This window comes from Pseudophryne corroboree, chromosome 5 (assembly GCF_028390025.1).
Source record: "Pseudophryne corroboree isolate aPseCor3 chromosome 5, aPseCor3.hap2, whole genome shotgun sequence".
Classification (NCBI taxonomy): Eukaryota; Metazoa; Chordata; class Amphibia; order Anura; family Myobatrachidae; genus Pseudophryne; species Pseudophryne corroboree.
Window position 1 is genome coordinate 633,859,508 of NC_086448.1, and position 23,725 is coordinate 633,883,232.

At 44.4% G+C, this 23,725-nt stretch overlaps 1 protein-coding gene across 2 annotated transcripts in view; it reads left to right on the forward strand.

The window, feature by feature from the left end:
* Positions 1 to 23,725, forward strand: part of RMC1 (regulator of MON1-CCZ1) — a 204,160-nt gene that overhangs the window by 124,319 nt on the left and 56,116 nt on the right. For both annotated transcript variants that reach the window (XM_063923596.1, XM_063923595.1), the window contains exons 9-12: positions 7,864 to 7,969; positions 8,052 to 8,163; positions 8,356 to 8,400; positions 23,095 to 23,148. In XM_063923596.1, coding sequence (XP_063779666.1) covers positions 7,864 to 7,969; positions 8,052 to 8,163; positions 8,356 to 8,400; positions 23,095 to 23,148 — 317 coding nt within the window. The remainder of the gene's footprint in view (positions 1 to 7,863; positions 7,970 to 8,051; positions 8,164 to 8,355; positions 8,401 to 23,094; positions 23,149 to 23,725) is intronic.

Here is a 23,725-nt window from a genome sequence, read left to right on the forward strand (position 1 = left end):
AGCCCTCAAGGGGCTTGTTGCACTTGCCACCCCTACAATGCCAGGTTCCCGGCGTTTGTATGGTGACCGGCGATCTCCTGACTGCCAGTCACACATACCCACCCCATTCAGACTCATGTGTCCTAATTTCAGATACAAGAGTAATGTGGCAAGGTGCAGAGATCCTTTCATAAAATGCCAATTAGAGCATGTGTTTTAGATTTGGATTTCTCAATCTTCTCATGAAATAGCCACACGAGATAATGATGGATTTCCATGTGTCAGACTGTGGGCTGGTTTTTGCCTTTGCTGGGACGAGGAAAACGAAACCAAGCGCTTTTAGCTGAACATTTTAGACATCAATTTGTGATAGGCACAATGAGTTCAACACTACACAATAATACTAAGCTCTGATAAGTGTTCTATAAAGTTGTTGCAACTTACAATATATATAATTTTACACAAGCATACTTCCAGTATATTTATTAAAGATTTGCTCAGAATCAGATTGTCTTCTATTTTTTACAGTAGCACACACATCAGCATTGCCACCGCCAAGCCATTCTTTCCAACCACTTCACACTTTATGCATAATTGTGATTAATGTGACAACCTGATCTGACTGTTGATTATGGACCCCCCATGCTCTATAATTTATTTATTTGGCTCAGGAATTTGGATAACGGCATAAAGTGTCCTATTTGTAATATTAGGGTCTGTCTTTCTGTCACTTCATTGGGATGCATTAACTGTAATATAGTTCTTACTTAATTATCTTGTCTGTCATTTGTTTCAATCTCGTATTGCACCAGTGTCTTGGTATGTGAGTCCTCTTTTTTATTTTTGTTGACACTTCTAATAAATTAATAAACAAAGCATTTATATAATGAATATTTTATTAAAATATAGACACTCAAAGAGTACACATTTATTCTTATCTATAGAAAATGTATAAAATTTGTGAGTCCTAATACCGGTATACTACCATATAAACAATACAACATAAAACATATAATTGGATTTAAATGTCCCCACAGATTTTTCCACTTGAAGGATAATTAATCCTTTAATATGTGCTGAATGGTGAATCCCAAGCTGTTATAATGTCCTTATTTGTGAATCTAGTATAAATATCACTCAGGCAAATCCTCCTAAGGTGTTCATTAGCATGGGCAAAAAGTCACTTTTTTCAAGTTGGTAATCGCCTTAACTTACTTGTATTTCCGTGGGTGTCAGGGAACACAAAGCATATGATGTCCGCCGGCAGACGCAGTGAGGTGCTCTAGTATCGACTAGTTTCGCCTGTCTAGCAGGCTTCATCAGGATAACCGAGTGCACCCTCTGTCCTGCTTTTAACGCTCCCTCTGACAGCAGTTCCCATGGAGATGGATAAATACTTCCGCTCCTCCGATAGCGGTTTCTATGGGGACGGATAAACACTTCCGCCCCTCGCTTGACGGTTCCCATAGAGATAAAACCTGTGTGTATATACTAAGCTGGAATAAGGGCGAAAAATAAAAAGAAAGGTGGAAGTTGTTTATCCGTCCCCATGGGAACCGCTATTATAGAGAACGAAGGACAGAAGAGTTAGAGGAAATCTAAATGATAAATGAAGCACCCATATCAATGACAACGGTGAGAAATGAGGGCGGAAGTGACGATCCCTGTGGAGGAGAATCCTATGAAAGAAGGGCAGAAGCTGTGTAATAGTGAAGACGCTTTGGAAGATCAAAACAAGGGCGGTAACCAAGATACAAGCGAGACAAAGAATGAAAGTGTTGATTCGTCTCCATGGGAACCGTCAATAGAGGGCAAAGGTGCTACAAGTCCCCATAGAAACGGCGGAAGCCAGGATACAAGCGAGACGAAGGACGGAAGTGTTGATCCGTCTCCATGGGAACCGTCAATAGAGGGGCGGAAGTGTCCACCCCCTAGAAACCACAGAAGCTGTAGAACAGTGAAGCCAACTTGGAAAATAAGGGCGGAAGCCAGGAGATTAACGAGACGAAGAGCGGAAGTGTTGATCCGTCTCTATGGGAACCGTCAAGCGAGGGGCGGAAGTGTTTATCCGTCCCCATAGAAACCGCTATCGGAGGAGCGGAAGTATTTATCCATCTCCATGGGAACTGCTATCAGAGGGAGCGTTAAAAGCAGGACAGAGGGTGCACTCGGTTATCCTGATGAAGCCTGCTAGACAGGCGAAACTAGTCGATACTAGAGCACCTCACTGCGTCTGCCGGCGGACATCATATGCTTTGTGTTCCCTGACACCCACGGAAATACAAGTAAGTTGAGGCGATTACCAACTTGAAAAAAGTGACTTTTTGCCCATGCTAATGAACACCTTAGGAGGATTTGCCTGAGTGATATTTATACTAGATTCACAAATAAGGACATTATAACAGCTTGGGATTCACCATTCAGCACATATCAAAGGATTAATTATCCTTCAAGTGGAAAAATCTGTGGGGACATTTAAATCCAATTATATGTTTTATGTTGTATTGTTTATATGGTAGTATACCGGTATTAGGACTCACAAATTTTATACATTTTCTATAGATAAGAATAAATGTGTACTCTTTGAGTGTCTATATTTTAATAAAATATTCATTATATAAATGCTTTGTTTATTAATTTATTAGAAGTGTCAACATCTGATACCAGAGCGCTTGGAGATTTCTCTTTTTTTTTGGTTTTCAATAAATATAGGGGACAAGTGGATTCCCTTCTTACTCCTTTAGCAGCTTGGTCCATCAGTTAGCGGTAAGCGCTGTCCTTCAATTTCGTTTTCCTATAGTCTTTTTCCACTGAAAGGACAGCAGCTATCCGCATGATGACATTCAATAAGGAAGAACGTATAAGGTTATTGAATGATTTAATACCAGTACAAGGAAGAACCCCACAAATATCAGCAGAGGTAACAGAGGAAACATTCTGTGAATTATATACCAGATTAGAAAAACTACAGATCCAAGAAATAAAACAATGGTGGGAAGGTACCACGCTTGGGAAATATATTGAAAAACAGATGATCCCTAGAGGTTTAAGAATGACCAAAGTACCATCATTTCTATCTAAAAATGGGGAATTTGCAAAAAAATGGAATGACATATTAGATGCATGTTCTTTTCGTTTAATGAAACTAATTATTGAGGATAGGGAAGTATCCACTAGAAATCTAGAGGAAGAAATCCTTAATATACGAAAAAAATTCAAACCCCTAGAGAAACTGACAGATTACCAAAATCTGGAGACCCTGACTAAGACTAAGCTTCAGAAAATAGAAAATGAAGTAATTGAGCAGAAACGGAAGAAACTAGTCAGGGATCTAGAAGACTACAAGGGGGACTTCAGAAATTGGAAAATAGAAAATAGAACAAATGGATTAGACAATAGACCAAGAAGTGACTACCGAATGGCCCGTCAATGGAATACTGCTAGAGATAACCCAAACCAACGAGAAGAGAGGAATACAAATAGGGAACAGTTCTACCCGATACCAAACGAGCAATATAGATACAGAAGTAATAATCCCAATGATAGGTACCAGGAACAACCACGTGCTAGAATGAGGTCACCAATAAATAGGAAACAAATGAAAGATAGGTATCCAAACACTTGGAATAATGAGGGAGGATATCGGAGGTTGGAAAGAGAAGAACAAAGATACGAGGCTCCTTATAGATATAAGAATGATAGATATCCCACAGCGGAGACCTTAAAGAAAAGCTTTGAGCATGGGAGAGAAGACCACCAAGAAAAACTGGATGTCTCGGCTCGAACTCTGATGGCAAGATTGAATAATAGAGGAAAAAGCAAACCTAGAAGTGGAGAAAAACATTCAATAGAGGAAGAAGATGAAGTGGACGATACGGAAGCTTTTCTAGATGCTTTTTTAGAGCTAGCACAAAAAAACACCTCCTCTTTAAATCTAGGAGCAATCCCCAAAAAATCACCCGATCTAAACATGAAAAAAAGACGGCGACGAAAGAGAGATTCAAACACAACAGAAGGGGAAAGCGAGGTGGAACAAAGAACAGGTCAAAAGAAAAAACTGAAAAAACCAGTGAAGAAGTTTCAACGCAGGGGATATTCAACCTGAGTAAATATACTCTGAGCGCCCCTGAAACATCAATTTTGCAAAAAGGTCTAAAATTTGCCCCGACGAACACTCTTGATAAATTTAACACCTTTATAGACTTGGAGAAATTTATCAGAAAAATTACGTTAAAAAAGTTCTTTAAGAGAAAAGAAAAAGAAAACACAGTAGAGAGAGAAATAAGATCTGATGGATTTGAACATTCCAACCTAAAGGAGAGATCCACGTTCTATCCAGCCCATCTGAAAGATCACTACCTTACTACCTTCCAAAGAATGGTCGAAGAAGATATTAGAAGAATACCGGATAACATCAAACAAAAAGGAAAATGGAATGTAACCAAGAACGAGAATAAGGCCCTAAAAATGTTACAAAAGAATGAAAAGATCGTGATTAAAGAGGCGGATAAAGGAGGGGGTATTGTCCTTATGGATACAGATCAATATGACAAGGAATCAAGACGGCTTCTAAGTGATGGAACAACCTACCAAGTTCTACAGAAAGATCCTACAGATGGATTCAGAAAAGAATTAGAAAAAATCCTTAAGGAAGCTTTAGAGAAAGGGATCCTAACAAAAGAGGAATACAAGTTTATATACCCGGAATATCCAATGATGGCTTATTTTTACCATCTGCCAAAAATCCACAAGGATCAAGTTAATCCACCGGGTAGGCCAATAATAGCTGGAATCCAATCGCTAACCTCTAATCTGTCTTGCTATATAGATTCCTTTTTAAAACCTTTTGTTACCAATCAGCAGAGCTATATTAAGGATACCACGCAGATTCTAAATAAATTAAAAGGGATTGTGTGGAAAGAAGGCTACCTACTGGCTACATGTGACATAAAGTCATTATACACTTCAATAAAACATGATCAAGGGATGGAAAATGTCCGGAAAATTATTACAAATGAATCTAGTTTAAGTAAAGATCAAATTGATTTTATCCTGGAAGGAATAAAATTCACTCTTAATCATAACTATTTTCGATACGCAGATGACTGCTATATTCAAACCCAAGGAACAGCCATGGGCACAAACTTTGCCCCTTCTTACGCGAATTTATTTCTCGCACAATGGGAAAACGAACATATATGGCAGAATAACTCGTATCTGAATAGAATCATCCTATTGGCAAGATATATCGACGACGTCATCCTTATTTGGAGTGGAACGTCCATAGATCTAGAGAATTTTATTGAACAGTTGAATAACAATGTGTTTAACTTAGAATTCACAAAAGATATTAGTGAATCGAGCGTGAACTTTCTAGATCTGACTATTTTTATTCAGGAGAATAAAATAGAGACTAGAACCTTTACGAAAGATGTAGACTGCAATAGTTATTTAAACTTCCAGAGTAATCACCATCCAAAGTGGCTTTCGAATATTCCAAAGGGACAGATGAAGCGAATTAGGAGAAACTGTTCAAGGAAAGAAGATTACGAACACCAAACTAGGGAACTAATTCGACAATTTGAAAATAAGAATTATGAAAGATCAACCCTAAAAAAGAACAAAGAGGAAGTGGATCTGATGGACAGAAATTATCTCCTTGGCTATAAAGTAAAGAAAAACACCCAAGATGAAATTTTGTTTCTAACGAATTATTCGAGTCAACGCAGTCTACTAGAAAGAAGTATTCTTAAACACTGGCATATTCTGAAAGCCGATAAAGAGTTGGAGGACATTCTACCTAGGAAGCCGAAAGTGATCTTTAGGAGAGCGCCCACAATAAAAAATAGAATTGTAAAAGGGATTGTCAGGAAAGAAAGGAAAGAAACCTGGCTAAAAGAAGCAGAACCAGGTTTCTTTAATTGTCATAATTGTATAGCTTGCAAAAAAACCAAGAACATATCGACAAAACCAATTAATAAATATACATCAAATAAAACAGGAAAAGAATATATAATAAATGAAAGAATAACCTGTAACTCAAAAGGGGTGATCTATTTACTTATATGCCCATGTGGGCTGCAATACGTGGGAAAGACGTATCGCAGCCTCTATGTCAGAATCAATGAGCACTTAAATAATATAAGGAAGAACATGGAACATCACAGCATTCCAGAACACTTTACCAAGAAACATAATAGTGATCCCTCAGGTTTAAAGTTTATAGGTATTAAGATGGTCAAGAAACCCTGGAGAGGTGGTAACTGGAATGACTTGCTATTAAAGGAAGAAGCAAGAACAATGTTCAATTTAGAAACACTAATACCGGGAGGCCTTAATGCCGATTGGGACCTTCATCCATTTTTGAAAGAGAAATAAGAAAGGACTGGTTATACTAATATTACTTCTACTCTATTTTTAAAATATGGGTCATGTCACTGTGATTTATGTTGTATTGTTGGTTTGTCTGTGTGTCTAAGAAGGGGAAAACATATTCCACAATTAGAGAGAAATAACTGCCGGACAAATAAAGATAAAACCTGTGTGTATATACTAAGCTGGAATAAGGGCGAAAAATAAAAAGAAAGGTGGAAGTTGTTTATCCATCCCCATGGGAACCGCTATTATAGAGAACGAAGGACAGAAGAGTTAGAGGAAATCTAAATGATAAATGAAGCACCCATATCAATGACAACGGTGAGAAATGAGGGCGGAAGTGACGATCCCTGTGGAGGAGAATCCTATGAAAGAAGGGCAGAAGCTGTGTAATAGTGAAGACGCTTTGGAAGATCAAAACAAGGGCGGTAACCAAGATACAAGCGAGACAAAGAATGAAAGTGTTGATTCGTCTCCATGGGAACCGTCAATAGAGGGCAAAGGTGCTACAAGTCCCCATAGAAACGGCGGAAGCCAGGATACAAGCGAGACGAAGGACGGAAGTGTTGATCCGTCTCCATGGGAACCGTCAATAGAGGGGCGGAAGTGTCCACCCCCTAGAAACCACAGAAGCTGTAGAACAGTGAAGCCAACTTGGAAAATAAGGGCGGAAGCCAGGAGATTAACGAGACGAAGAGCGGAAGTGTTGATCCGTCTCTATGGGAACCGTCAAGCGAGGGGCGGAAGTGTTTATCCGTCCCCATAGAAACCGCTATCGGAGGAGCGGAAGTATTTATCCATCTCCATGGGAACTGCTGTCAGAGGGAGCGTTAAAAGCAGGACAGAGGGTGCACTCGGTTATCCTGATGAAGCCTGCTAGACAGGCGAAACTAGTCGATACTAGAGCACCTCACTGCGTCTGCCGGCGGACATCATATGCTTTGTGTTCCCTGACACCCACGGAAATACAAGTAAGTTGAGGCGATTACCAACTTGAAAAAAGTGACTTTTTGCCCATGCTAATGAACACCTTAGGAGGATTTGCCTGAGTGATATTTATACTAGATTCACAAATAAGGACATTATAACAGCTTGGGATTCACCATTCAGCACATATTAAAGGATTAATTATCCTTCAAGTGGAAAAATCTGTGGGGACATTTAAATCCAATTATATGTTTTATGTTGTATTGTTTATATGGTAGTATACCGGTATTAGGACTCACAAATTTTATACATTTTCTATAGATAAGAATAAATGTGTACTCTTTGAGTGTCTATATTTTAATAAAATATTCATTATATAAATGCTTTGTTTATTAATTTATTAGAAGTGTCAACATCTGATACCAGAGCGCTTGGAGATTTCTCCTTTTTTTTTGGTTTTCAATAAATATAGGGGACAAGTGGATTCCCTTCTTACTCCTTTAGCAGCTTGGTCCATCAGTTAGCGGTAAGCGCTGTCCTTCAATTTCGTTTTCCTCTTTTTTATTTTTATTTTCTCCACAGGGAAGGTCCATGTAAAAAGATTCACATCCTGAAACTCAACAGAACTGGAAAATTTGCTTTAAACGTTGTAGATAATTTGGTTGTTGTCCATCACCAGGACACAGAGGTAATTTGGACATGTGTCACTTACCTGTAGCTCGTGACTCTGCAGATGCTTATTTGTAACCATTTGCTTGTACCTCTATCAGACATCTGTAATCTTTGACATCCGATTACGGGGGGAGTTTGATGGCACAGTAACCTTGCATCAGCCGGTGCTTCCTGCCCAATCCATACAGCCTTACCAGATCCCCATTGCAGGTACCGATGTTCATGAATAGGCTAACAATGCTGAAATTAATATAAATGTACATAAAGATTTAATAAATGAAACCTTAAAATTAAATGTATATTAAAAAGTGACACATTTTGTTTAGAAAATAAACATCAAACAAATAATGAAATACATTTTAGTTGGTTAAATATAAAATCAATAAGTTCTCTATTTTTCAGGCCCATCAGCTGTGGCTGGACAGCTCCCTACACAGTGTAAACTCTGTATCCTTTGTAACCCAACATCTGTGCTACATATATTATTTGGGGATGTATGGTATCATAGCAACAAGACACATAGGGCCAGATGTAATAAAGTCCGAGTTGGCAGGATGTGCGGGTTCCCAGCCGAAGCCAGACATTTTTTTAAAGTGGCAAATTATTTATGCATGGCTTTGACTTGTAAATGATTGCTGCTTTTAAAGAAACGTCCAAGTTCGGCCGGGAACACGCACCCTTGGCCAACTCGGATATCATTGCATCTGGCCCTAGCTTTCACTTTCGTTTTTAAACTGCACTAGTATATGGTCTTTTAGATTCATATTGTCCTCTGTGAGCAACATCACTTTCTCTAACTTCCTAGGGGATACTGGGATGGTCTTAGTACCATGGGGTGTAGATGGGGTCCATTGGAACCTTGGCACTTTAAATTTCTTCAGAGTGTGCTGGCTCCTCCCCTCTATGCCTCTCCTGCAGACTCAGTTTAGAAAAATGTGCCCAAGGAGCCGGGTGCATTCTCTGGAGCTCCAGAGAGTTTTCTTCAAAATTTATATTAGTTTGTTGTTTTCAGGCAGGACCGGTTGGCACCAGTCTGCCTGCGCCGTGGGACTTAGGGGGGTGACAGGTACCAACCTCTTGAAGCGTTAATGGTCCGGATCCCCGCTGACAGAACATAGCTCCTGAAGGGGCTTGTTTTGCTCACCCACAGCGGTGTGCGCTCTCCCCCACAGCATGCCGCCACCCCTAATTGCTAAGCTGAAGACGCTGAGCAGTGAATACAAAAACCGGAGTCCCAGTTAGCTGGTCCCCGATTCAGATGGCGGCATTAGGGCCACCATCTGAGGCTGCTGTTGTCCCTCCGTGCAAGACTACACTGGCGCTGACGCTGAAAAGGGGTTTTAACCCCATTTTTTCTTTGCAAATATTACCCTGCCAGTATAGTCTATTGCGGGAACACAGCACGCCATTAAGGGGACTGAGCTTCCCGAAGAGTGGGATCAGCAGCTCAGGGCGCCATTTCCTACTGCAAGAAAGCGCTGCTCCTCCTAGGAGCACAAAAGCACCTTGTTTGGTACCAGGGAGGTTTGTGGTGGGGTGGAGCTATATACTGTATGTGTATATAATAATCTAGGTTCCTCGTTACTGCCCGGCAAAGCACTGCTGTGGCTGAAGAGGCAAGGTGTGCTGGTTTCTTCCACTTTGTCTAATTCCTAACAGGCTCTCTAGTTTACTGTGTTTTTAACATGTTCCTGTGTGTGTGTGTGTGTGTGTGTGTGTGTGTGTGTGTGTGTGTGTGTGTATACTGCTGGGAAGTAGGTCAGGAGAAAGTCATATGCCAGTCCCGCAGCACAACGTTTTACCCTCCCACAGGGAATCTCTGTTGTGTGCATAGTGCAGCCCCCATTCACAAGGAAGCAGCACTCAAGAGCCAGCATGGCTGGACTAAATAAAAGGGATTATTACAGCCATATCATCTGATCTGGCTACTGCCAGGCAGGAGAGGCAAGATTTTAAAAGAAGTCTATTGTGTACACACGGTGAGATCCCTGCTATGTTCGATTTTGACTATGCGATTTCCCTTGAACTCCCCCAGAGCCCAGATTGTACAGATTTTGACTATCTGTGCTTGAGATTTTGTCTATGTACGATTTTGACTAAGTGCCAATTTTGACTATTCTTTGTACTAGATTGTACACTAGATAGTCAAGATTGACTTGCCTGCACAGTCTAGCCTTACAATACCGACCCCACGGGAGCGCGCATCGGGATCAAATCTGTATCGCAAGCTGCCTAGCACCATGAGATATGCACTAACTTTTCATAAGATTTTGACTATATAGTCAAAATCTCACAGATTTATCTCACCGTGTGTACACACCTCTGGCTGATTTTATGTTTAAGAATTCAGACCGCAGACCAGCCTCTCAGCCCCCTATACTTATTTCACAAAAAGTACATTACCCCAGGTTGTAGTCTGTATCTGATGACGAGATGCCAGATCTGGAAGAGAGGTTGATGTAGATATGGGGGACGGTACTGTCTTGGGGAGTGGGAGCTCTTATCTACTCTATTCGAGATGTCCTGAATATCCCTGATAAGGAGACAGACACAGTAAAAGTATTGTTTTTAATGTAAAGGCCCGTATTCACGGGCAGATCTAGGGAGAGATGTGTGTTGAGCGTGCGGGGGGGGGAACGCTCATTTCACCCACCGGGTGAAATGAGCGACCTGCTAAATTGAGCCTGCACGGCAGGCCAATCTAGCACCAGCGATAGCGATGCGCTGGGCCTGCGCATTGCTATCGCTGTGGGGGGTACACACGGAGCGATCATGCTTAAAGTCTAAGCAAACTAGTCAGATTGCTTAGATTATCGCTCCGTGAGTACCCCCCTTTAGAGCAAAATCTCCTGCTACTTTCCGATCTCAAAGGAATTAAACACACTCTTTAGAGTAACGTGGGTTAATCCAGACATGAAATTTCAAGATCCCTATGAGGTTGCTGACGTCCTTTTCTTTTCCCCCTGAGGATAGGAAGGTGTGGAAAAATCCACCTGCCGTGGATACTTCAATGTCCTGGCTGTCACGTAAGATTGTGCTGTCTGTACCTGGAGCTACCTACTTAAAAGACCCTGCTGATCATAAAATTGAGACTACTCTCAAATCCATTTACACAGCAGTGGAAGTTCCTCGGAGACCCACAATTGCATGTGGATAATTACAAGGTCCATTGTTAAATGGACGGGTAATATACTGAAAGGTTTTGACACGATGCCTCAGGATTAGATTATCACAATCCTGCGACATGTACAGGATTCTGCATATTTTTTGTGTGTAGCATTCTGGCAAATAGGCCTAATCAATGCACGCTCAACGGCTATGGCGGTGTCAGCGCGCAGAGCGATATGGCTGCGGCGGTGGACAGCAGAAGCTGATTCCAAGAGAGGTGTAGAGAGCCTTTCCTTTAAGGGGGAGGCTTTGTTCGGTGATGAACCGAACAAATGAATTTCACATGCTACGGCTGATAAGTCCACCTATCTCTCGTCTGCAGCTCCACAGGCTGGATGTGCTTACCCAGGCCCCACTCTGCAGTCCTCTGCAGTCCTTTCGGGTTGCCAGATTTAAGGGCAAGGCCAGAGGTACCTCCAACGTCGCTTGGGGACCCAGAGGTATGCCGCTGGTTCACAGGAGCAGTGCTCAGGCTCAGCCTCTTCCATGCCATCAGCATGACAATTGGCCCCAGATTCTGGGGGCCTTACAGGTGGGAGCTCGCCTCAAATATTTCAGTCACATTTTTGCAGGCTCCTGCCAGGACCTCTGGGTGAAAGACCTACTTTCCCAGGGCTACAGGTTAGAGTTTCAAACGCTCCCACCTCACAGATTCTTCATAGTCAAGCTTACCAGTTTCACACGAAACAAGAGTAATCTTGCAGGAAGACATACAAAAACTGTTAGGGACGCAGGTTATTGTTCCAGGTCCGCCTCAACTCCAAAACAGGGGTTATTATTCCAGCCATTTGTGGTACTGAAACCGGACGATTCGATACGGACGATCTTCAACCTCAAATCACTGAACTCGTTCTTCCGAGTTTTCCGCTTCAAGATTAAGTCTCTGAGAGCGGTGGTCTCAGGTCTGGATGAAGGGGAATTCCTGGTATTTATGGATATCAAGGATAAGTATCTTCACATCCTGAAATTTCCGCCTCATCGGGCTTACCTCAAGTTGGCACTGCAGGACAGTCACTACCAGGTCCAGGCCTTGCCTTTCGGTCTCTTAACGGCACCGAGCGTGTTTACAGGGGTGATGGCAGATATGTCACTACAACTCCGCAAGCAGGGAGTGAACATCGTTCCATACTTGGACGATCTCCTATGCCCAAAGCACAGTTGATGGAAAGCATCAGCCATACAATACGACTTCTCACGGATCAAGGGTGGTTTCTCAGTCTGCAGAAATCCTGTCTAGAACCTATGCAGAGGCTTCGGTTCCTGGTAATTATTATGGACACAGTGTCTCAGAAAGTGTTCCTTCCTATGGACAAGGCAAAGTCAATTCAGGCAATGGTTCGTTCCATTTTGAAGCCGAACAAATCTCAGTCCATCTTTGCATACGCCTACTGGGAAAGATGATGGCCTCCTACGAGGCAATTCGGTACAGAGATTCCGTGTACGACCATTCCACCTGGATCTGCTGGACAAATGGTCAGGGTCACATCTGCACATGCGCCAGGTGATATGCCTTTCACGAAAAGCCAAGATTTCCCTCTTATGGTGGTTGCAGATCTCCACTTCGGAATTCAAGATTGGATTCTGTTGACAGTGGTTGCGGGCCTCCAAGGTCAGGGTGCAGTGACCCAAGGGGCTCGGTTCCATTGTAGGTGGTTGGATCAATAGGCCTCCCTTCCGATTAATGTTTTGGAACTCAGGGCGATTTACAATGCCCTTCTACAGGCCTTTCTATATTTCAGTATCGGACCATACAGGTACAGTTGGAAATCCAGGTCAAAACAGTGGAGCTGCAATGGGAGAGGTGTCCAAGATACTACTCTGGGCTGAGCTGAATGCCAAGGCCATTTCTGCCATACTCCTTTCGGGAGTAGACAATTCGGAAGCAAACTTCCTCGGGAGTCACGGTCTGCACCCTGGGGAAAAAGGCCTCCACCCGCAAGTGTTTTGGCAGATATTTAATCGGTGGGGCTACCCGCAACTCGACATGTTGGCTTCTCGGGTCACCTAGAAGCTTCTGCATTCTTGTTCCAGGACGAGGAATCCACAGGCCGCAGTAGTGGACGCTCTGACAACGCTGTGGATTTACAAGTTGGTGTGTTTGTTCCTTCCAATTCCTCTAATTCCCAGAGTTCTCAAAGGACTTAATGGAAAAGAGTTCAGGCAATTCTGATTGCCCCAGACTGGTATGCAGACTTCCTGGTATTGTCACTGGAAGGCCCCTGGCCTCTGCCAATTCAGGATGATCTTCTTACACAAGGGCCGTTAGCCTATCCAGACTTACCACGGCTACGTTTAATGGAATGGAAGTAGATTGGGAAGTTTTTGCCAGGAAAGACATTCCGGGCAAGGTTATCTCGACTATGATCCAAGCCGAGCGGATGGTCATGTCGAAACATTACCATCACATATGGGAGACGTGTCTCTTGGTGTAAGTGTCAACAGTATTCTGCTATGGATTTTCGTCTGGGACGTTTCTTGCACTATCTGCAGGCTGTTGTGTTGGGCCTACGTTTAGGCTCCATAACAGTTCAGATCTCAGCCTTGCCTTTTCTTCCAGGTGAAAAATGGCTGTTCTCCCAGTAGTCCAGACGTTCTTCAAAGGTGTCCTCTAAGAATGCCAAATTGATTTCTCACAAATATTTAAAATGCCCGCTCTAATATATATTGCAGACGCCAGACGCATCTTATTACCATATACGATAAAAGTGCGCTGTACATCGCAAAACACTGTATCCCATAAGAGAAAACAATACACCCACTAATTATCTGAGTTCCAAAGCTCATTGAAGTATATATTTGCTATTAAAAGGATATGGATTCAATATATATTACAAAGTACAGTATACCTATAGTTACATGAATACAACTCACACAGTAAGCAGTTAAAACATAGTTACATACAATTACATACAGTTACATGCAGTTACAGGCCAGCGATGCAATACCATTCCCTCAATGCTTATGTCTCTCTCTTTCTGTAAAATCATGCCGGGACTCCATCTTACACTGAGACCAAAACATGAACAGAGCTGGCAATAACTCCATCATCGTCTCAGACCTTACAGCAACTCTGAGACCAAAACAGGAACTACCTTCCTGTGTGACCAGCAAAATGTGTTAACTAGTTTCTGGGGGAGGGGACTCTCTCTCATTCATGATTGAGTCACTAGTTTCTTTGTATATGCTGAACAGGTTCAGCCTTGGGGATGTACAAAGGGGCTGGCATGAGTTTCCTGTTCATTACCTATTCGGAACATCCATTGTTCTAACAAAAGTGATTCCAGCTTCCATACATCTAATCATAACCATCCGTCACAATGTCCCACAACTCAATAACAAGTATCAAATGAATCTACACATTAAGCTGGTTGTTTTAATAGTAAATATGACAGGTCTATCTTGCTTAGTTCAAATAATACACATTCATGACATTAATTAATTAGATATAATTTTAAATCATCATGATGTCTGGTGCTTGGTTATTATTATAATTATGTACTGCATGAAATAAGTGTTGAATCCATCTCTGTGGCATGTCCGTGTAAATGCGTGTGTTACCATATATTGCTGTGCTCGCTGCGCGTATTTGCAAGTATAGCGACTTAAATGTGTGTAGTTTGTATGTTCTCTTTATGTAATATTTTTTACTTCGACACCTTCATATTCGATTATCCTTTGTGCCTCCCACGCCGCCGTGGCATCTCAATTTGGTTCTGACCTTTCTCCAATCGGATTGATTTGAACCTTTCCACAAGGTGGACATGGAGTATTTGACGTGGAAGACAATCATGTTGTTGGCCTTGGCCTCTGCGAGGCGTGTTTTGGAATTAGGAGCCTTATCCTGTAAGAGTCTTTCTCTGGTGTTTCATGAGGATAGAGCGGAGCTCAGAACTCGCTAGACATTCTTGCCTGAGGTGGTGTCGGATTTTCATATAAATTCGCCAATAGTAGTTCCGGTTGTCACTGGCGCGTCTGTTACACCAAAGTCCTTGGATGTGGTTCAAGCTTTGGAGATTTATGTCAAGAGGACAGCTCGTCTAAGTAAATCAGACTTGTTTTCTGTTCTCTACGATGCTTTAAAGATGGTTTGTCCTGCTTCGAAGCAGTCTGTTGCATGTTGGGTCAGGCTTACACTCCAATGGGCTTACCCTTTGCCGCTGCTGAAGTATGTTCAGGCCCACTCCACACGGTCGGTGGGTTCTTCCTGGGTGGCTGCCCGGGGTGTCTTGACTTTGCAGTTATGCAGGGCAGTTTCTTGGTCAGGTTCGAACACGTTTAAGTCTTATAGGTTCGACCCCTTGGCTACTGAGGACCTTAGTTTGGTCAATCAGTTTTGAAGGGGTCTCGGCACTCTCCCACCCGGTCACCCGGTCTGGGAGCTTTGGGACTTCCCCATGGTACTAAGACCATCCCAGTATCCCCTAGGACGTTAGAGAAAATAGGATTTTAATACCTACTGGTAAATCCTTTTCTCGTAGTCCGTATGGGATACTGGGCGCCCGCCTCTGTGCTTCATTATTTTCCTGCAAGAGTTGTTCTTGTGTGTTGGTAGTTGGGTCTGCTGTTGCTGTCCCTATTTTCAAGTTGTGGTTAGCGTTGCTATCCTCTTGTTTTGTTGTGTGCTGGTTCGTACTCTCACAACTTTCTTGTCTGTTTTCCACCTCTCAAAGTGTGTCCGTCTCCTCGGGCACAGTTTTCCTAGACTGAGTCTGCAGGAGGGGCATAGAGGGGAGGAGCCAGCACACTCTGAAGAAATTTAAAGTACCAAGGCTCCAATGGACCCCATCTATACCCCATGGTATTAAGACCATCCCAGTATCCCCTACGGACTACGAGAAAAGGATTTACCGGTAAGTATTAAAATCCTATTTTTTTTTCATGTTTTCAGAAGTGGATCCCAGTGTTAGAGGGTGGTAACAGCTAGGCTAGTAAACTTCCTTTCAGCAATCTCTTATTCTCTTGTGATCTCGCACTGTGTGGGGAAGTGAGTTCCATAGAGTCGGAGCCGCGTGACTAAAAGCTCGACCCCCAGATGAATTACTGGAGATTCTCGGAACTGCTAAAAGTCCTTTATCTACAGATCGCAGTAACTGAGTGGGGCATTATGGAATCAGAAGCTGCTTAAGGTACCTTGGACCCTGGTCATGTAGTGCTTTGAAACTCAGTAAGCCAATCTTGAAGATGATTCGCCATCTTACAGGCAGCCAGTGAAGGGAGTAGAGGATGGGTGTTATGTGGCTAGAACGGGGCTGGTTGGTTAACAGCCTGGCAGCTGTGTTTTGCACAGGCTGTAAGTGGTGCAATTCTTTTACTGGGAGACCAAGGTCTCCCAGCAAAAGAGTAAAGCAACAAAGTTAAAGTGTGTGTGGGACCCTCCCAGACCTGTTACACAGCCCCCTCCTGACACACACCCACTCTCTGTCCAATAGGACCATAAGTTATATTTACTGAATGCCTTTCTACTAATATGACTCATAGTATCATTAACCAAGGCTCTCCAGTTAAAAAAGTCAGGAGGAACAACCCCAAGCCAAGTTCTAGCTACAATAACCTTGGCCAGTGTCACCAGCTTAAAAACATAATTAATAGATCAGAACATGGAAAGATTCTTCCCAGAAAAATCTTTTTAATACATATGATGGGTTCTTTTGAGGGAAAGGCAGGCACCATATCACGGATACTTTCCCAAATCTGTCCAAAAAGGCTGCACCACCCGACACTCCTAAATAAAATGCCAAAACGCAGCTTCAGGAGATCAATTTTAAAATATTTTTAGTATTTCGTTCAAGCATAATATAAAATCTGCTTTAAATAACCACTAAACTACCAATAATATATATTGAAGTCAAATTAAATTGTGTTTTCTGTTGTTGTTTTTGGTGATGGGGTTCTTTTTTATACAACAACATTTTTCTCCAGCAGCTATAAGGGAATATTGGGGGAAACTAGTACGATGGGGTATAGATGGGGTCCAAAGGAGCCAGTGCACTTTAAATTTCTTCAACTGGGTGTGCTGGCTCCTCCCCTCTGTGCCCCCTCCCACAGGCAGTTTAGAAAAAAGTGCCCTCAGGAGAGGATGCACATCTCTGCAGCTCCAGAGAGTTTTCTTCAATTTTCTTTTAAACTTTTATTATTTTTGGTATACTGTCTGGGCAACAGCATAGCTGCGCCGTGGGAGCTAGTGGGGGATGGTCACCGGCCTTTCGAGGTGCAGAGCCGCTCCCCCGCTGCAGGACCTGAGAGGCTGCTGTTCAGTGGGGCACTGCGCCTTGGCTGTCACAGCCGCAGCACGCCGCACACCCCTAACGCTGCCTGACGGTGACATCGGTGGGGAGTACAAACCGGGGGCCCCGCTAGGGGGTCCCCCGGTTCAAAGTGCGGCTGACCACGGGCGCGGCGTACAGGACCCTCCTGGTGGGGGTCCCGCTAAGATCCCCCCGTGTAGAACTGGCACGAAAGGGCTTGACTAGCACTTGTGTGTTGTCTTAAGCCATTGATGGCTAACCTTGACACTCCAGCTGTTGTTGAACTACACATCCCAGCATGCCCTGCATCAGTTTTAGCATGGCCAAATAACAAAACTAGCAGGGCATGCTGGGATATGTAGTTCAACAACAGCTGGAGTGTCAAGGTTAGCCATCACTGTCTTAAGCTATATAGGAGACTTTGCCAGTATAAATATTCATTATAGCTCTGGCGCCATTAGATGGGACGGAGCTAACTTAGAGCGGGACCTGAGGCATTTTGGCGCCTCCTCTGCTTACTGCAGCCATCTACAGCACACACTGCGCTTCCTGCCCCACAAGACACGCTGGAAAACTGGTACATGGTGTAGCAAAGGGGGAGAGCCACTTGTGTACACTATACTGATCCTCTGTAGGACAAAAATTGTTAGTGTTTACTTTGTTTTAGAAAGCTGACAGCCTCACTGGGGCTGTGCAGCTCAGGGTGTGCTGGTGTCCTCTCTTCTCTGTGTCTCCACTCACATATAGTAGGGCAGGCTTGCATTATAATTGTCTATGTGTATGTTATTGTGCTTACTGTGAAATATTGGTAAACACAAGCTGTGCAGTGTATGTCATACCAGATTCTCTCCATTATCTAATGATTCTGTTTCCTGTGAACAATGCAGTCAATCTTCACAAATCAGTGAAGGGGCTGGGGGAGAGGGTCCAGAGCCCCAGTGGTTGGGGTCTCTTAAGACTATGTCAGATATGTCTTTCCAGCTCACTGCTAATGTGCAGAACACTCAGCTACTACAACAAGCTGTTGCAGATTTAGCTGCTAGGGCAGATGTACAGCCACCCCTCTCATGCAGGTCCACAGAAGCGTGGTTTACCTGCTCTGCTATCTGATACAGATGATGATATACAAGATGATGGGGATGACCTGGATCCCGTTGCTGCTCAGCGTATTGAACCCCCCATTTTGGCTATAAGGGATGTGTTAAAGCTCCCTCTAGAGGACGCTGCGTCACAGCAGTCATTTTTCTTTGCCCAAAACAAGCCCAATGTCACTTTACCTGATTCTCCAGAGTTGGATGACTTATTCAAACAGGCCTGGTAAAATCCAGACAAAAAATTCCAAGTGTCCAAAATGTTTTTGCGCACTTTCCCATTTGCTCCTGAAGGTAGAAAATTTTATGAGAAAACCCCTGGGGTGGATGTCTCACTCTCTCGCCTGTCTGAGAAGGCGGTGCTGCCTGACCCAGGCTCCTTTACCATGAAGGATCCAGGGGATCGGAAGATAGACTTACCCTAAAATCTATATACACTGCAGCCGGGCTTTCACAAAGACCGGTCATTGCAGGTTGCTGGATGACCCATGCTATTCATTCTTGGGCCACGCAAATTCATGGGGGCTTCTCGAAGGATATGCCCTTAGTTACTATGGTAACCCTCCTGAAGCACATTCAGGACACTACCCGTGTCCACTGTGATTCCTTCAAGGAGATGGAGAACATTAATGATCGGACGTCTGCCATGGCAGTGTCGGCGCGCAGGGCCTTGTGGTTGCGTAAGTGGATTGCGGACACAGAATCAAAACGTAATGTGGGATTTTCTGGGGAATGGATTTTTGGGGTTGAACTAGATACCTGGATTTCCAAAGTTATGGCAGGGAAATCCACGTTTCTTCTCTCTGGGGCCTCGCCGGCGAGACGCTCCTATCCGGGGCCGTCTGTCCAGTCCTTTCGGTCTCGCACATTTCGTTCAAGGGCCAGAGGCGCCTCCAATGCGGCTAGAGGCACCAAAGGGAAGTCCAGAAAACCTGCAAGTGCCAGTTCTCAGGAACAGTCCACCAGTTCTGCTTCCACTAAGGCCTCAGCATGATGGTGCCCACCCACCCCGAGGGGACTTTAAGGTGGGAGCTCGACTGCGTCACCTCAGCCGCGTCTGGGAGACCTCCTGCCAGGATGCCTGGGTCAGAGAGCTTCTTTCTCAGTGCTACAAGCTGGAGTTCGACAGTACTCCCCCCCCCCCCCCCCAACCCCCAACCCCCAACAATTTTTCAAATCAAGCTTACCAGCTTTGGAGGATATGCAAGTTACGTTGCAACTGGCTTATCCTAAAGTTGGTCTAGTCCCACGTCATTGTTCCAGTACCGCTACCACAACGCGGCAAGGGGTTTTACTCAAACCTGTTTCTGGTGTCGAAGCCGGACGGTTCGGTCAGACCCATTTTCAGTCTGAAATCCTTGAATCCTTATTTGAGGGTGTTCAACTTCAAAATGGAATCCCTGCGAGCAGTGATTGCGGGCCTGGAGGAATAGGAATTCATGATTTCCTTGTATATCAAGGACGCCTATCTCCATATTCCGGTTTGGCCGCCTCATCAGGCGTACCTGCGGTTTGCCCTGCTGGACGTTAATTTTCAGTTCCAGGCTCTACCCTTCAGCCTGTCTACAGCCCCGAGGGTATTCACGAAGGAGATGGCGGAGATGATGTTTCAACTCCGGGTCCAGGGGGTCAATGTGGTCCCTTATTTGGACGGTCTTCTGATAAAAGCAAGATCCAGGGAGCTTTTGTTGCTCCATATCGACCGCACCATCCATCTTCTGTCAGATCATGGGTGGATCCTCAACTTGCAGAAGTCCCATCTGGAGCTGACTCAGAGGCTCCTGTTCCTGGGGATGTTGCTGGATACTGTGGTCCAGAAGGTGTTTCTCCCAGAGGACAAGGCGAAAACTCTTAAGGAAATGGTCCGCATGGTGCTCCGACCTACTTGTGTGTCCGTACATCTTTGCATAAGATTGTTAGGAAAGATGGTTGCCTCATACGAGGCGATCCAGTATGGGAGGTTCCATTCCAGAACGTTTCAGTTGGATCTCTTGAGCAAGTGGTCCGGATCACATCTACAGGTGCACCGGATGATTCAGCTGTCACCTCATGCCAGGATTTCCCTCCTGTGGTGGCTGCAGTCCTCCAATCTCCTGGAAGGCCAGAGTTTCGGGATTCAGGATTGGTCTCTCCTCACGACGGCTGCCAGTCTATGGGAATGGAGAGCTGTCACCCAGGGGGTGCAGTTCCAGGGCCGGTGGTCAGTCCACGAGGCCCTCCTTCTGATCAACATTCTGGAACTTCGGGCAATCTACAGTGCTCTGCTTCAGGCCTCTCCCCTGCTCAAGGATCACGCGATCCAGATACAGACGGACAACGCCGCGGCCGTGGTGTATATCAATCGACAAGGAGGGACAAAAAGCAGATCCTGCATGCGAGAGGTGTCAAGGATACTCCTCTGGGTGGAAAGAAATGCAAGAGCACTGTCGGCAGTTTTCATTCTGTGTGTGGACAACTGGGAGGCGGACTTCCTGAGTCATCACGATCTCCACCCGGGGGAGTGGGAGCTCCACCATCTGGTGTTCCAACAGATCATCGACCGGTGAGGTTGCCCACAAATAGACATGATGGCTTCTCGTCTCAACAAGAATCTTCCCTGGTATTGCTCATGCACCAGGGACCCTCAGGCGAGGGCAGTGGACGCACTAGCGTCGCCTTGGTCATACCGGCTGGTCTACCTGTTTCCTCCGATTCCATTGCTCCCAAGGTTGCTAAAGTGAATCAGAAATCTGGATTTTCAGGCAATTCTGATTGCCCCGGATTGGCCTAGGAGGGCGTGGTATGCGGATCTTCTGGATATGTTCGTCGAAGACCCTTGGCCTCTACCACTTAGAAGAGATCTTCTTCAGCAAGGACCGTTCGTCTACCCGGACTTACGGTGACTTGGTTTGACGGCATGGAGGTTGAGCAAAAACATCCTAGCTCTCAAGGGCCTTTCCAAGAAGGTTATTGCTACCATGGTTCAGGCCAGGAAACCTGTGACGTCAAAACACAACCATCATATCTGGAGGAGATATGTATCTCCTCCCCCACTCGGGATGTTTCCTATGTTTCCTGCAGGCTGGTGTTGATAAGGGCTTACGTCTGGGTTCCCTTAAGGTCCAGATTTCAGCTCTCTCAATTTTCTTCCAGAAGATGTTGACCGTGTTGCTGGAAGTTCAGACCTTCTTGCAAGGAGTACTCCACATACATCCACCTTTTGTGGCGCCTACGGCACCCTGGGATTTGGATGTAGTGTTGGCATTTCTACAGTCCTCCTGGTTTGAACCTCTGATGACAGTGGAAGACAAGTACCTCACGTGGAAGACGGTGATGTTACTGGCCCTGGCTTCTGCTCGACGTGTCTCAGAATTGGGGGCCTTATCGTTTAAAAGTCCATGCTTGGTTTTTTACGAGGACAGAGCGGAGCTCCAGACTAGACAGCAGTTCCTGCCGAAGGTTGTCTCCGCGTTTCATCTGAATCAACCTATTGTGGTTCTGTCCACTTCTGACGCTTCTGCTCCTCCGGAGGCTTTGGATGCTGTGCGTGCTTTGAAGATCTATGTCAAGCGCACGGCTCGGGTCAGAAAAACTGATTCCTTGTTCGTGCTATATGATGCGCAGAAGAAGGGTTGCCCTGCTTCAAAGCAGTCCATTACTCGTTGGATTAGACTTACTATCCAAGAGGCCTATGTGTCGGCAGCCTTACCTGTTTCTAGGTCTCTGAAGGCCCACTCTACAAGATCAATGGGAACTTCCTGGGCGGCTGCCCGTGGAGTCTCGGCCTTGCAACTATGCCGAGCTGCTACCTGATTGGGGAAGAACACCTTTGTGAAGTTCTACAAGTTTGATACCCTGGCCAAAGAAGATACCCAGTTTGGGCAGGCGTTGCTGCAGCAGTCTCTGCACATTCCCGTCCGTTCTGGAAGCTTTGGGACATCCCCATCGTACTAGTTTCCCCCAATATCCCTTATGGATGCTAGAGAAAATTGGATTTTAATACCTACCAGTAAATCCTTTTCTCATAGTCCATAAGGGATATTGGGCGCCCGCCTCAATGCGTTGACTTTTCTGCAGGTTCTTGTTCTATAGTTACCTGTTCAACTGTTGCTGTTATTGATACCAGCCGTTGCTGGTTGTTTTATGTTTGCTGGTCTGTAAATCTCACCACCTTTTGTTATCATGTTCCTGCCCTTTTATATGTCCTTTCTCCTTCTGGAACGTTTTTACCTATAACTGCCTGTGGGAGGTGACGGTACACCCAGTTGAAGAAATTTAAATTGCACTGGCTCCTTTGGACCCTGTCTATACCCCATCGTACTAGATTCCCCCAATATCCCTTATGGACTACGAGAAAAGGATTTACCAGTAGGTATTAAAATCCTATTTTTAGATGGGCAATGAAATATTACTGTACCTTTTTTTTCTTCTTGCTGACCATGAAGGCAAGACCGCTTCTATCCTGAGTATATTCCTATCCCTCTTCTCCTCTTCTTTACAGCCCAAGCCTTCTAGCTGTACTAACCTGTGCTGTAACAGTTGCTTTCTTTTCTATTGAGTAACAGTCCCAGCGGTCAGTTATTTTATTGCAGTTGTCTTGGATGTGTGAAGAATTATCTTAATACCCTGTTAAATACACCCTTTAACTACTCTAACAGATTCCTCATCCTGGATTGTCTTTCAGCCAGATATAATAATAAGTGCCAGTGAAGGTAAAATTATTTGTATTATTTTTATTATTATTTATTTATTTATTTATGTATTAATAACATTTACTTATATAGAGCTGACAAATTATTTAGCATTTTACAGTAGGGAACAAAAAAGTAATAAAAGAAGACTGTGTAATACATTTCTCTGACGTCCTAGTGGATGCTGGGGACTCCGTAAGGACCATGGGGGATAGACGGGCTCCGCAGGAGACTGGGCACACTATAAGAAAGATTTGGTACTACCTGGTGTGCACTGGCTCCTCCCTCTATGCCCCTCCTCCAGACCTCAGTTAGATTTCTGTGCCCGGCCTAGCTGGATGCACACTAGGGGCTCTCCTGAGCTCCTAGAAAGAAAGTATATGTTAGGTTTTTTATTTTACAGTGAGACCTGCTGGCAACAGGCTCACTGCAACGAGGGACTAAGGGGAGAAGAAGCGAACCTACCTGCTTGCAGCTAGCTTGGGCTTCTTAGGCTACTGGACACCATTAGCTCCAGAGGAATCGACCGCAGGACCCGTCCTTGGTGTTCGTTCCCGGAGCCGCGCCGCCGTCCCCCTTACAGAGCCAGAAGCAAGAA